Consider the following 13,844-nt stretch of genomic DNA (forward strand, 5'->3'; position numbering starts at 1 on the left):
GGGGGAAGCACAGACTAACTTTGAAGCAGCAGGATGAATAACAAAAACAGGGCAGGCCCCTGCTCTTTGGAGACAGCCAACTATCCCCAGATAGGGCCTTTGACACTGGACATGTAGGGTATTCTTTATTTGCCCACATGATAGATAGTAGACCAATGGTCTAGGGTAAAAAAAAAAAAAGATTTGTCTTTTGAAAGGGGGACTTTTGCACCCAATACAAAGAAAGGGTTGCATTTGTCCTTACCCTTTTTGACCCTTGACCCCTCTAATTGTGAAACTCGATGAGCTTATGATGGCCACAAAGATGCTATGTATCTCATGTGCTACTGCTGTCTTGACTAGAAGACTTCTGTAAAAGAGATTTTTAATCTCAGTGAGGCACTTTCCTGATGAAATATATCATATATACCATATAATTTCCGGAATTTGTCTATAGGCAGGTATACAATTGAACATGGAGAATAAAGTTTCCAATAACAATTCAATAAAGAATGGCCATTTACCTGTGTTTAACTGGAGCAGATGTGTCAGTGAAATTCATATTTTTATTCCATATTTCTTTTTGAGAAACCTTCTGGGAAATCATAGACCAATAAAATATTACTGCCTTACTCCCCAGGTCAACAATGTAGCATACGAAGTGTGTGTGTGTTTCTCTGTTAGTTTCAGTAGGGATATGTTGGTTTATTCATGTGCAGTCTATGTGTCTGTTAGAGTGCACACATCGTGCATGCATAGTTGTGTAATTTGGGATAAAACAGTATTAAGCAGCTGATCAGAGCTCAGTGTCTGAATGGGTGCATTAACTCACTAATCCTGAGGGGAGAGGGGCAGTGGGGGCAGCAGCTCTTCATCTCCTCTGATACACAACAGCATGCAGCTATTGTGTACTTACTCAACAAAACAAAGCGCCAGGCAGTGCTAAACACTCACTGAGATGCCATTAAAAGTTTTTTTTTTTTTTTTAATATGGAATTAAGTTCAAGAAAAAAGTAATCATCACTCCTTTATAAGGCTGTAAGGAGTGATGTGGTGAACAGAAGATGCATTTGTCAGATACAAATCAGTAAGTGAGGAGAGCAGAATCACGCTGCCACCAAGTGGTGAAAGTTTTTTCTGAAATAAAATCACTGGTTGGCTGAATTATGAGCATTTGGCCACTGGGTGTCGTCATTAGACTACCTGTAGTGGAAATCCAGTGACACGTTCCTTTATTGCTTGGCTTTTCATCACTCAATAAGTGCTTTGTCTTTGTATTTCAAATCATATCAAATTTGTTAGTTATGTTGCACAAATTTCCAGTATTATGTTTGCGCAGGTGGGGAATAAATAGTGAATAAAATAAATAAGAGTTGGTGAGCTCTCATCTCTTAAAATACAGCAGAGTGAGTGAAGAGTAGGAATAGAATTAACCTATTTACATGTAAACTGGTTGATGGAGTGTGTTTGGATCTGAATAATCAGGCTAATGAAGGTACCTGGGGACTCTGCTCTATCAGAAGTCTGCATGCTGTCCTCTCTATCCAGAGAGCGATCGTATCAAACTCCGTAATTATTTACCATGAAAGGACATGAAAAAGGATTAATCAAGGAAATCTGACTGATTAAATCTTCAAAGGCAGCACTGAAGTGCAAGGGCTAATAGGGAAGAGGGATGTGGTCGGGGCTTTTATCCTTGAGGTGGAAAAATGAAGAACAAAAACAGACAGTGCTCTCCAGGACTGCTGGCACACTGAGGCGAAAAGGAGCCAAAAATACACTGTAGGAAAAACAACACAACTGGCACCATCTGAAGTAAAGTTCAATGCTATTGTTTGATAAATTTCCCTTTGATTTTGTGTGACTGTACCTTCTTTCATAGTTAATGAGACAAATATTGTGTTTAACGAATCTGATGTAGGTGGATGTTTATGGAAAATTCTAAAACCAACAAAACAATTATATTGTTTTGTTGAAACAAAAAAAGAAAGTGTTGAATTTTTGGCCTCTGTCAGCACTAAGTTAATTGAAAATACAAATTCATAAGAGGTCCTAAAGGCATACACTGCAACAACCAATTCAAAAAGGAGTCACAAATACCTGACATGCAAATAACTTATATTAAATATTCCTAAAACGAGAAAAACAACACATCTCAAGATGCAAAGAATACAATAGAAAAAACAGATACAGAGGAATAAACTACATGGGGGATTTTTAGTGACAGGATAAGTTCAAGAAGGGTCATGGTGGAGGGAGACTGGAACTACTAAAAGGGCTTGAAAACAATTGGACTTGTCGAACAGTTTAATTTATCCCCCTTATCTTTAAGATAGAAGCAAAAATTTTGTTTAGATATTTTTGCTGAGCCAGAGTATGAAGCCTAATGACTTTGGTGATCCCTTAACCTTTCCTCTTCTTGCCCCACCAGGTCAAAATTTCAATTTGTCTGGTACTTTTCGTTTATGACCAATTACCTGCAAAAGCGCTGGCATTCCCATCAGCCTCAAGTTTAGTGTGTGTTTTGTGCTAATTAGTAAATGTTTGTTGATGTAAATTAACATGCAAACTTTCCAAACTGAAACACTGAATTTAATAAGTAATACATGAATAATAAAAAAATGATCTATTTGTCATGTAATAATTGGAAATATATATGATTCACTACAGGTTTTCTGCAGGTTCACTAAGTTGAATTTAAGACATTTTAGGATGTTTTTAATGAATGTAATTTAATACCTGTTTTACCATCATACTGTCCAAAGATTGAAAATGTGATGAATGTTGCATATTTGATGAATATGACTTACAATTATTTATCATTATTATTTATCATTATTATACCAAATTGTTTCAGTACTTCGAGCTGTATATAACAATCATTTTAGTTAGTTATAATTAAGTTCATTAAGTTGTAATTAATCATTGAACATCACCTGGGTCTGGATAAGCTATGGAAAGTGTTTGAATAAATAGATGGATGAAATGACCAGTTAAAAAAATAACTAATCAATCTCAAGTCCACATATGAATTTTACAAACACAAAACATTTTTTTATTGCTTTTAAATTCCTTTCAAGGCTATTCAGGACTTTTTCTAAAGACCTGCAGATATCCGGCACTATTAAAACAAACTCTAAACTCTGTATTCCCAGGTTAAAAAAGAGCATATCTGAAGACTTCAGAACATAAGCACATGATCTGGCAAAGCATTTTCCATTATTTGTAAATAATGTGTGTTACTTTTAATTTTTCTTTTTATTCTAACACCACCCTCTGGTCAATTTTTTTACAGTAATTCAATACAGTTATTAAGGTCAAAACCAAAATGTGGTTTTATTTAAAATGAACATTAAAACCTCACAGAGCTCCTTATACAGCTGTAGACTGACTCTTGGTTTTGTTATAAAACGTGTGCAATATTAACACATTTATATTTGTATACTTCATCTTTTTAATAATATTTTCTCTTGATATATTTGTATTACAATGAACAATGAACAATTTTGCTTTATATTCTTAATGAATGTCATTACTTTTGAAGAAGACAATAGGATGAACCAGTTCTTCATCATCTGTCATAAATGTGGTTTCAGGCTGTTGTATGTATGTATTTACCTCCCTCTGAAGACAGAATATCTCTGCCTCAGTGTAGGAAGTGTCCTATTACTTATGGACTATTAAATACCAATTTAGGCAAAAATTAGGTGAACAGAGAGCCATAAAAAATACACTACAACTTTGTGAATAGCAGCAGTTTACTGTAAGTTGCTGGCTGAATGAGTTGTTACATCAGCCCAAACTGCTCCATGTGTTGAGGGGAAGGGAAACACACATAAACATTGATGAGCCACATAAAGATCAGAGAGAGATGCTGCCGGATGTAATGGCAAGTGTTCTTGTAAAAATTTTATTGCAGAGAGTGAGAGAGAGACAGAGAGCGGTTTAGAGAGAGAAGAGCGACCCTGGGGGGTTGGGGGGTCTGTGTGTGTGTCTGTGTGTGTAACTGTATCCCCCTGGTGAAATGTGCTTACTGCTCCAGTTTGCTGTCCTTCCCCACTGTCCCTTAACTTAACCCCTACGTGGCATGTTTCCAGGAGGTGTTGGTGTGTCTGTCTGTGTGTGCCTCCATATTGAAATGAAAGAGAAGGCGTCAGCCTTACATTAAACTGGGATAAGAGTTTACATGGGCAGCTCATCCTCAGGAGTGTCACAGCGGGAGCCTGCCAAGCTTGCGGGGAGAGTACCATTACTGCTTTTACTGTTGACATTAAACACTTTTTAAACAGCCTGTTTCATTTACAGAGGAGCAATTCACACACTAGATGTCAGTAACTTGTTCATGTACTTACCCACACATTTGCTCTCCATATCCTGTAGGTGAGTTGCAATGCGGGAGGCAGAGTAGGGCTGGAGCCTTTTAGCGTATCAGAATTAGACTGACATTTACTCGACATTGCGCCATGCGTCAATCTCACCTCTCCTCCTGCTCCTCCACCTAATACTCCCCTATGTCTCTGAAACGACGGTTGCAAGCACATTTATGATATCCGATCTGAATTAACACCTCAACTGGCAGCAGGGAGGAATCAACGTACTAAGAACCACAGTATCATGTTTGTAAATTTTGTGACAGTTTTTTGACTGTGTACATCTCACAGTAATGCACATTTATTTTCATTTCCTTGCTATCCCAGCACTTCACTTTGGCTGGTTCAATGGATACCAAATTGAAGCATGTAAAGGGTGACTGAGAGGCAGAGAGTGTTTTGGGATTGCAGTGGATCAGTATTTTAAAGAAGGCCACCTACTGTAAAATTTCCCTCTGGATATTTGATGCTTTGTGCTGTGAGATGTGACTGGAAACACCAGGAGCCTGCCATCCTCACACACCTGCTGAGGACTGGATAAAAGGGATTGGAATTGTATGGTTGAGACAGTCAGTGGATTTTCATTCACACTGTACACAAATTACTTTAACAAGACTAAAGCGCCATTAAAGAGTTTTCCAACTGATGTTAGAGTAGAGAGATGTCTGGTAGCATATGACATAAAATAATAACATAAAAATAAATAAATGAAAGTTGAAAGGACTTTGTTGGTTTCTATTAAGAATGGACAATACGTATCAAATCTTTTATCATTGTATATGGAGTTTAAAGTTGCAATAATCAACCAAAAGCCGGTATGCAAACAGAGCCGCAGAGCATTTCAAATGAAAGGAGGAAACAGCTCAAACTTATCTAAGCAGCTCAAATACACACATCCAGATCTGTACACAGAATTCAGTCTGAGTGTGTTTCAGCTGTTAACTTCATATTTAACTTTAACTTTATATGTCGTCAAAGTGTTCATGTCCTGAAATGTTACTGTTATTGTTTGTGAATTGCAACAGCTGGCATCTGCTGCAGCAACGCTCCACATACAACATTCATAAAGACTCACATTAGCTTGTTTAGGCTTGTTTAGCCAAAGCTAGGTGCTCACAACATTAGGCTACTGTCACCACTGTTTAGTTTCAACTATTTAAATGAATATTTTCACACCAAGGGTCTATCATGTCCGTGTCTGTTAGAACACTATGTGTGCAGAAACCTCTGTTGTTTTCTGTGGTATCGGACTGAGAATCATATAATTTTATTGGTATTGGTAACAATGACCAAATTTCTGGTATTGTGACATCCCAAATCATATAATCATAGTATCAGTCCTACTCAGTGATTTGCAACTCTCAACCTAATATAACCTTTCTGAAACATTTGCAGTCAAACATGTGTTACTGCAATTTTTACTTTTGTTCTACAGTTGAATTATTAATGTGTTTAGTGACATGATAGTTGCCAGATTTGGGACTAGAGGACTGATAAATGATTGTGTAATCGCACTGATTAATGGAGTGATAGAGTACATAAATGTTTCAGAAACATTTCAGCCATTGTTTGGTTTAGTTTTATTCGAGACAGAGATCGTTTAACAAATCTGAGACGTAAACCTGTCGGGTATGGAACCCCTTTCCATATCAAACCAAAAAAAAAAAAAAAAAAGATAACATATTGGCCTGTAAGCAATTTATTTCATCTGACGATCAAATTTCCCTTTGCCTCAGCACATCAATATTTTCTTCATCTCTTTCATGTTTCCCATGTTTCAACAACTTATCACCCTGCACCTTCTGGACAACACCAACCCTCCAATCCTCTGATGCCCCCCTCCGTCCTGCCCCTCCCTTTCCTTGCACACTCTCCCTGCCTGTATCTCTCTCCTTCCACAGTTGTCCTCACATATTAGGTTCCCCCCTCCTAAGGAGCAGAATTAGCCTCTGGAATCTTGTGCACTTGTTTCCTTTGCTCCCAGGAAAGAGGCGGCGGCATGAAGGGTAAACACAGAGAAAACACAGAGAAACACAGAGCGGAGTTAAAAGGAATCTGAAAAGAGCAGGATAAAGAAAGAAAGTGAGGAAGATGAAGAAGCTGAACATCAAGACGCCTGCTGTTTGATGCAGCTACACTGTGAGCATGTGGCTGCCTGCACCGAGCGTTTCTTTCTCCACTCTCCAGCTGTCCGGTCTGAGGTCTGCGCTCATGTCGCTCAGTGCTACTTTATTCATCTCCTCACAGTAACGTGAGGGTACTTTGATTTATTGCATTCAAAGAGGACCTCGGGCTGTATTACTTTATGCTGGCTGACACACTGACCTCTGGAGTCTCTACTGGACAGAGGATCTGGATCACCTCGAGCCTCGGGAAGAACAGAGGCGACCAATGTGGAGCTCAGGTAAGATCATAAGTGACTACTGAGCGATGCAAAACCACCCACCACTGTGAGCATTCCTCCTTTGATCACCCTAAGATGAACTGAGAAGTTGGATAAGCCTGGATCCCCTCATTATTGCAATATTTGGAGCAGAAATAAAGAGCAAGTGACAGTCTTACATGAGGCTTTGAAGGCTTCTCTCTTTGATGAAAGTTAGGGCAGTCTCCTGCAAATATCAGCACTGAGTCAGTCAGACAAGACTCCGCACTTAGACCTGGTGTGACCCCCGACCTTTGACATACATCAGTGGTATGATGCAGGGGAGGAATTGTGGAAGAAGGGAGGGGGAAGAGAGAGAAAGAAAGTTGAAGTTATATTAGGCTCAAATAAAGACGGCACTGCCTGAACACTTTATGTGAGGAAAAAGCGAAAGCGCAAGGAGTGTGAGCACATCCACAAAACCTCAGTGGGATAGGTGCTGGATACAAAAAAAAAAAAATCTATTGGAATACGAGGAGCTAATCTTACAGTTGTTTGAAAAGACACTAGTCCAGTAATATAAGAGGGATCTGTGATTTCATTTTGATTGTATTGCAACATTCAAATGATTGTGCAGTGCCAGCTTAAACTATCATAACAAAGAACTAGAAAAAAATGTGCGTTTTTTTGCATGTTAATTAAAGTTCTTTGCCTCAGGCAGGCTGAACCTTCATCAGGTCATTTGCTGAAATGTGTCTGGACATAAAAAAGAAGCAAGCAATTGAAACAGTCACATGGCTAAATGACATGAAAAGAAATTCATTAGGCGTCATGATTAAATCGTCAGTATGTTTTCATAAAACATTAATACTGTTGAACTGCTCATTGTAAACATGACTAATGTGGAAAACTGCTATTTTGGAAAAAAAGGAAAAAATCTTGATTCAAGGGCCACTTACTTACTTTTCCTAGACTTTTCAACCACTCTCATGGGCTTCTTCAACAGATGTTGTGTCTGTTGTTATCATATCATCTATATGGAAATCCAGTCACATGACTGTAATACCTGTCTCTAATGTGGTTGACAGATCTGGAAAAGTTAGTAAGTGACCCTTGAGTTAAGACTGTCTATTTCAATGTCAAACTACATTTCCAAGGTCAAGAATAAACTTTCTCAGTCAATTTTCATATAACCTTCACCTGCAGTTTTGAATCTAGTTGAACAGTATTGTTGAGGATTTTCTGGTGTGTGTGCTGCATATTTACTGTATATAAGCATTAATAACAGAGGGAGGAGAACCAGCAGCTGAGTGTTGATAGCTGATGTTTGTGTTGTTAGCTGATGGTTACCACTGTAGCTGATTATGCAGATGATCTATTCAGACAACGCACATTATATCATTACAAACTGACAACATAAGGTATTTACAAATATTGAGGAACATAACATTTGTTTGTTTGTTTGTTTGTTTAAAAAAAAAGAAATCCCCAACAAAGCACATTTTAATGTGTGTGTGCCAGTGGACTGCTTTCTACCTATCTGCTGTACAGAGACATGTTTAGACCAGTGTGTGCGTTGGTGTGTATTTATGTCCAGTGCAAGCCATTCATTCCCAACCTCCAATCTTGCAACACCTATTTTAACCTCTGAGGTGGAGTAAACAGCCGCTCTGCTCTGTGCCTGCTGCCCTCGCTCCAGAGGAGAAACACGCTCTGTTTGTGACTTAACATCAAACTGATTTACAGCCGCACGCAGCTGGGTGCCTCTCGGTCAGCATGTCTGGACCTCAGCTTCACTCTGCTTCAGCTCTGAGCAACTAGAGTCTGTGACCACAAAGCACGAACAGCAGAACCAGTAAAACCAGTCAAACCAAAACACATAACATTGGATTATAATATTGGTTTCAGTCACCAGGGTTTCTCATTTGGTTTTGACACAATTTGATTGTGCAACACATTATTAAAATATACTCGTGCATGCAGTATAGAAGTAAGTTACAGGGGAAAAAAAGCTCCATCTGTCAGAAGTCGCTCATCTTTTCTTCTTTGTCTGTTTGGCTGATTTAACCAGTGAGTGGCTGACTGAATACAGACTTTGGGACGTTTCACTGTTACATATCAGATGAAGGCTTCATCAAACCTTGCCAGGACTGCTCAGGACTCACCGCTAACGATCACAGCTAAAATTAGACTTTAACAAGCCTGTCGACACAGTTATGGCCTCCTGGGGTGGTATGAGAGAATGACAGGATGGTTGAGGTCATATGCACATGATCACACGCATGCACACACACACACACACTGCACGCTACCCACTTCCTAAACCTTGATCTTAACTTTAATCAATAATCCTACACATTTTGGGAACATTTGATATGCACTGAGATATGCACTCCAGCTCTATAGCTTCTGTATTTACTTTGCTCTGGTGCTTCTGCGAAACATGGTGACACTTCACACTCTACAACATTAGCAAACATTACATTAGTTTCTGACTAAGTCCTGCTGGTTCATACTTTAAAAGCAAGTTTTAAGATGAATCAGGACTTTATTATTAGACAGGGTTGTGCTTTGCTCTGAAATGTCACAGTGTGTAAACGATGGTACAGTGGCCGATGGTTAGTAGAGTAAAAGCTTGAATGAGCTCATTCTTTCAAAGCCATTATTAAGTGTATTATCTGGCAAACCTGGCAATAACAACCTTCAACCCTAACTGTGTTTTTCTTCTTGGGGAACCAGCAAAGTGTTTTTATAAGTGTACAACGTAAAGCCTCACCACACACTCCTATAAGAGACACGCACACACGCAGGATGGGTTGTCACCTGAGTCCAGTGGTCCGGTTTCAGTTTCCCATGGTGACATCCATTAAAGTCATGCTGTGTCTGCCCCTCCACCTTCAGACAGCCACATTAGCACCTGGCCCATTGACCACAACAATACACCTCCCTGCATTATTCAGCCAGAGTCCACTAATGAGGAAACCTTATCTCCTTCTCTCCCTCTCTCACACACACACACACACACACACACACACACACACACACACACACACCATGCTGGGTTCACAGAAGCTTAAACACACACACATGCTGACACTCAGCATTGTCTGATTTACCTTGTTTATTTATTTTTTACTAAATTATGTACAACTGAATCACTTTATGTCGCCTAAAGCCAGAGATCATGTGACATCGCAGCCTGATCTTGTGGGAAAGAGTTTGATGAAGCCTTGAGTATACACTAGCACTGTGTTCAACCTCGAACACATGACTCTGGTAAATATTGTTACAGATGTGCGTGCAGTAAGCTCAGTTTTTGAGCTCATTCAGCTCTCTCTGCCTCTGCCTGTAAACAGCTGTCAGCATCCTCCTTCAGCCTGCTGTTTCCCCACATCTTCCACATTTCCTCACCTTACGCTTTCATCCCCAAGTCAGTCTTCGTTAACCTCAACCTCTCCTCCCCTCCCTCCAACGCTTCATCGAGTCTCTCAGGCTGTCAGTCTCTGTCGCACCTCTGTCTTCTTTTCTTTTTGTACTCTTCACACAGTTGTCTGGAACAGAAACTACAGCGTGAACTCAGTCAGCATTTTTCAAAGTACGCCCCTGATCTCTGTGAAAACACCCTGACTGACAGGTAGAGAGGGAGACCAGAGGGGATATTCAGCCTCATTTAGATGGAGGGCGCTGTGAGGGCAGACATTAACGTACCCAAGTCATGTTTCAGATGCCTTCGATGTGAAGTACGAGGCAGAGAATAAAGTCAGACAAGGAGAGACACAAGAGGAAAAAAAAGATTGCCAATAGTAAACAGCAGAGAGAGGGTGACAGAGAGAAGGAGAGAGCAGAATCGACAGCAGCATTATCACTCTGCCTCCTGATTCAAACACCCCGAGAAAACGCTCAGCACCGTCTGCTCTCATTGGCAGAGGCTCCAGCCAATCGTGGCTCAGGAATGCAAGGTGCCTTTAGGTTATAGCCAACCCCAAAATATGAGACAGAGAGAGAGAGAGAGAGAGAAAGAGAGAGAGAGACAGGGGCATGCTGTGGTGCAGAGGTTCTTTCACTGAGGCAAACCTCCATCTCAGCTGTATTCTCTGGTGTTCCTCCCGCTAGAGTGAATATATAACAGTGAATAAATTACAGGCTTCCTTGCAGTAGATTGAGTGCATGCTGTGTTGCAGCCAGGGCTGCTGCTGTACTACTGCAGCTGGCTGAACGAGAGCCGCGTGTCGAGATCTGAGAGAGAAGAAGCGTCTCATGTGGACGAGGGGAACGGAGAAGGAGAAGAAGCGCAGCATACAGGGATGCACCAGTCAAGCTTGTGATGTTGGATGTCTTTTCAACATTTGAGCTGAGTTTTGAGAGGCAGAAAGGCGGTCGCTTAAGGTTTGAGTCACCTCAGTAGCTGATCAAGGAAGAGACGAGTCAAGCAGGAGGATAACGTGGGGAGGAGAAGTTGACAGTGGAAGGATACAGGATGATCTTGGGTAAGACGGTGCTGGAAAGCTTCTCTCCCTCATTGCTCTCATTGATCTGATTGATTTGTTTTTCACAATTACACTCCTCTTCTGTCAAGGTGATCACTCATGCCTGGCACAAACTTTTGGCTGCATGTGCTGCTATCTCCAACTTAGATGTGTCTTACAGGCTCAGATTATTTCGACATACGTGATCAAAGGTTGCCCTCATTGAAAAATCTGTAGGTTGGCAAGTGATGTTCTTGACAGAATTGTCACTATCATTTATTTGTGGGTTCATCGATCCAGCAGTCATCATAATTGTTCATATTCGACCTTTTTAGCTCATTCAGTACAGGGAATAGGAATAGATAGAAATCTAAGCAAAGACAGAGAAGACAGGGGTTTCCCACAGACAATGTCTAGCACTGCTGAAGGAATTCTAACTCTTCCACACACACACACACACACACACACACAGACGCACACGAGAACAGACGGACAGAAAACAGTCAAAGATGAAGATACAGAAGAATAAGTGCAATTTTTTTGTCGTTAAATGAGCTCATCAACGTTACACCCTATAATTCACTGCAATCAATTATTCAGTCAGTTTAGGAAGTATGCCAAAATTATATGAAAATATGGTCAGAGGAGGTCATATATCATTTTCAGTCCTCTACCATGACCCCAATTGAGACAGTTCATGATTGTAAAGTCTAACCTCGATGCATTAAATGATCAGTCATTTCATCATTCATCAATTGTTCAATGTTCATGTTGCCCAGTGTCTTACTATACAGGTCTTACTGATCTACTTCCCTGCACTCAGTCATTCACTGAGTTTTCATACAGGGCACCAACATACTGTTATCTGCTGAAATGAGGGAGAAAGAGACACACACATACAAACATGTCTCTGTCTTTAGATGTTGTCTCCTATTGAACATGCACAAAACAGCATTAAACCAAGAACAAAAAAGACAGAGGAGGTAAAAAAGAACATACGCTTATACAGCAGAACCTGCTAACAAGCTTTGATGTGTTTAAAACCTCTGTACTAAACCTGTTCGTTAAAATGTAACGAATGATACAGGAAAATGAACTTTGACATGAATTTAGAATATGCAGAGAAGAATAAATATTTATATGCAAAATAACTTTCAATTACATTTTGTAAAAAGCCTTTTAGCATAATCAGTGTAATTATCCTGAACATAACTGCAGAACATAACAAACGTAGCTTTTAAACGTGTTTAATGTGCCCATTTTTATTAAATGAAATACACAAGGGGACGTTGTTGCAGAATTAGCAGAATAAGATGCACGTCCTGTACTGGATTTTTAAAATGCAGACTCTTTAGATGAATTCATTTATAACAATGTGATGCATCTTCTTTTGTTATTTTCGGTTTCAACATTTTATTTTGGGAGTTCACAGATTATATCGCTTACTGCTAGTCTTGCAGTAAATTTGATAAACTGCAATGACCTTGCTCCATGTATGTGTGTGTGCTGACTAAATATTTGCCAACTTTATTTTTGTTTGCTTGCTCTTAGCCCTGCTTGAGTCTTCCTGTGATCTGAGTTTGAGCTCGAGCTTGTGGTAATCCCTTTCCTGGTGCAGAAGCTTTAACTCTATGTGTATTAGACACTAAACACACTGACACATGATCACAGCAACAACTCGGGGATGTGGTTTTATATACTGTATTAGTTCCCCTTCACTAAGATAGAGATGTAGATCCAGAGACCAAAATAGTGTCCATGAAAGGTGATGACAGTGACAGTGTTGACAAGCAAAGATGGAGGGATGAACACTGAAATCTCCACTCCTCTCTTTTTCTGCTGTCCATCACCAACAAAGTCCCGTCTCTCTGCCTCTCTAACCGCAGCCACCACCATCTAAATACTGTATTTTTGTCTTTTAGCAATGAGAGAAAAATATGAAAGAAATGTGCTGAAGCTGGTTGATCTCCCTCGATGCAGAGCAGTGCAGAACACAGTTTAGTAACTTTTTTCTGATGAATATTTCAGACCCAGAGGTTTGAGGTCTTTATTTATTTAAAAATGGGCCAAGGCTTCCTCTCTTCTGACGCAAAGACCTCACTCAGCACTATAAAAAAAGTTCATGGCTTGCATCTCTGTTCACTCAACCAATATCAAGTATGTATAAATGTGTGTGTTTGTGTGTGTGTGTGTGTGTGTGTGTGTATAAAGCCAGAACACACCTAGACATCTCCCCACTCATCAATGTCCTCCAAAAGAATCACAGGTGCATGTTGTCGCTGATAAACAACATGACCTTTAAATCTCGGCAATGCAGTGAGGGATGAAAAGTATTGACATTTAAAATGGAGAAATGTGCCTGTCACTCTGTGTGTTTGACAAACTGACACACATTTCATACGTCTGTGGAGCCTGAAACTACAAAACACATCAAACCAGGACCGGTAAGAGAGGCTCGAATTACTCTGAAGGTTACAGTCTGTATATCTTATAGACTCCGCTCTCAAAAGAAAAAGCACTTGTCAGTTGTTCAAACAACCTGACAAGGACCTCAAGTGACCATGTGTATTATGACTCATCAATCAGTAGAGCAAATGTAGTCTGACTGTGTTATCAGTAACCCAAAACATCTTAAAGAGGACATTGGGCTGATGTTTGGGCAAAGAC

The 13,844-nt window shown here is 39.9% G+C and overlaps 1 protein-coding gene across 2 annotated transcripts in view; it reads left to right on the forward strand.

Moving 5' to 3' along the window:
- Positions 1-1,641: 1,641 nt before the first annotated feature.
- Positions 1,642-13,844, forward strand: part of LOC139630127 (zinc finger protein 385A-like) — a 33,660-nt gene continuing 21,457 nt past the window's right edge. Inside the window, exon 1 of one of the 2 annotated variants that reach the window (XM_071493264.1) lies at positions 1,642-11,198. In XM_071493264.1, the coding sequence (XP_071349365.1) occupies positions 11,189-11,198 (10 nt within the window). In that variant the 5' untranslated portion in view covers positions 1,642-11,188. The remainder of the gene's footprint in view (positions 11,199-13,844) is intronic. The other variant, XM_071493263.1, reaches the window with a different exon arrangement.

This window comes from Trachinotus anak, unplaced genomic scaffold (genome assembly GCF_046630095.1).
Source record: "Trachinotus anak isolate AG129_WGS33_773 ecotype Australia unplaced genomic scaffold, CSIRO_AGI_Tana_v1 ptg000013l, whole genome shotgun sequence".
Taxonomy (NCBI): Eukaryota; Metazoa; Chordata; class Actinopteri; order Carangiformes; family Carangidae; genus Trachinotus; species Trachinotus anak.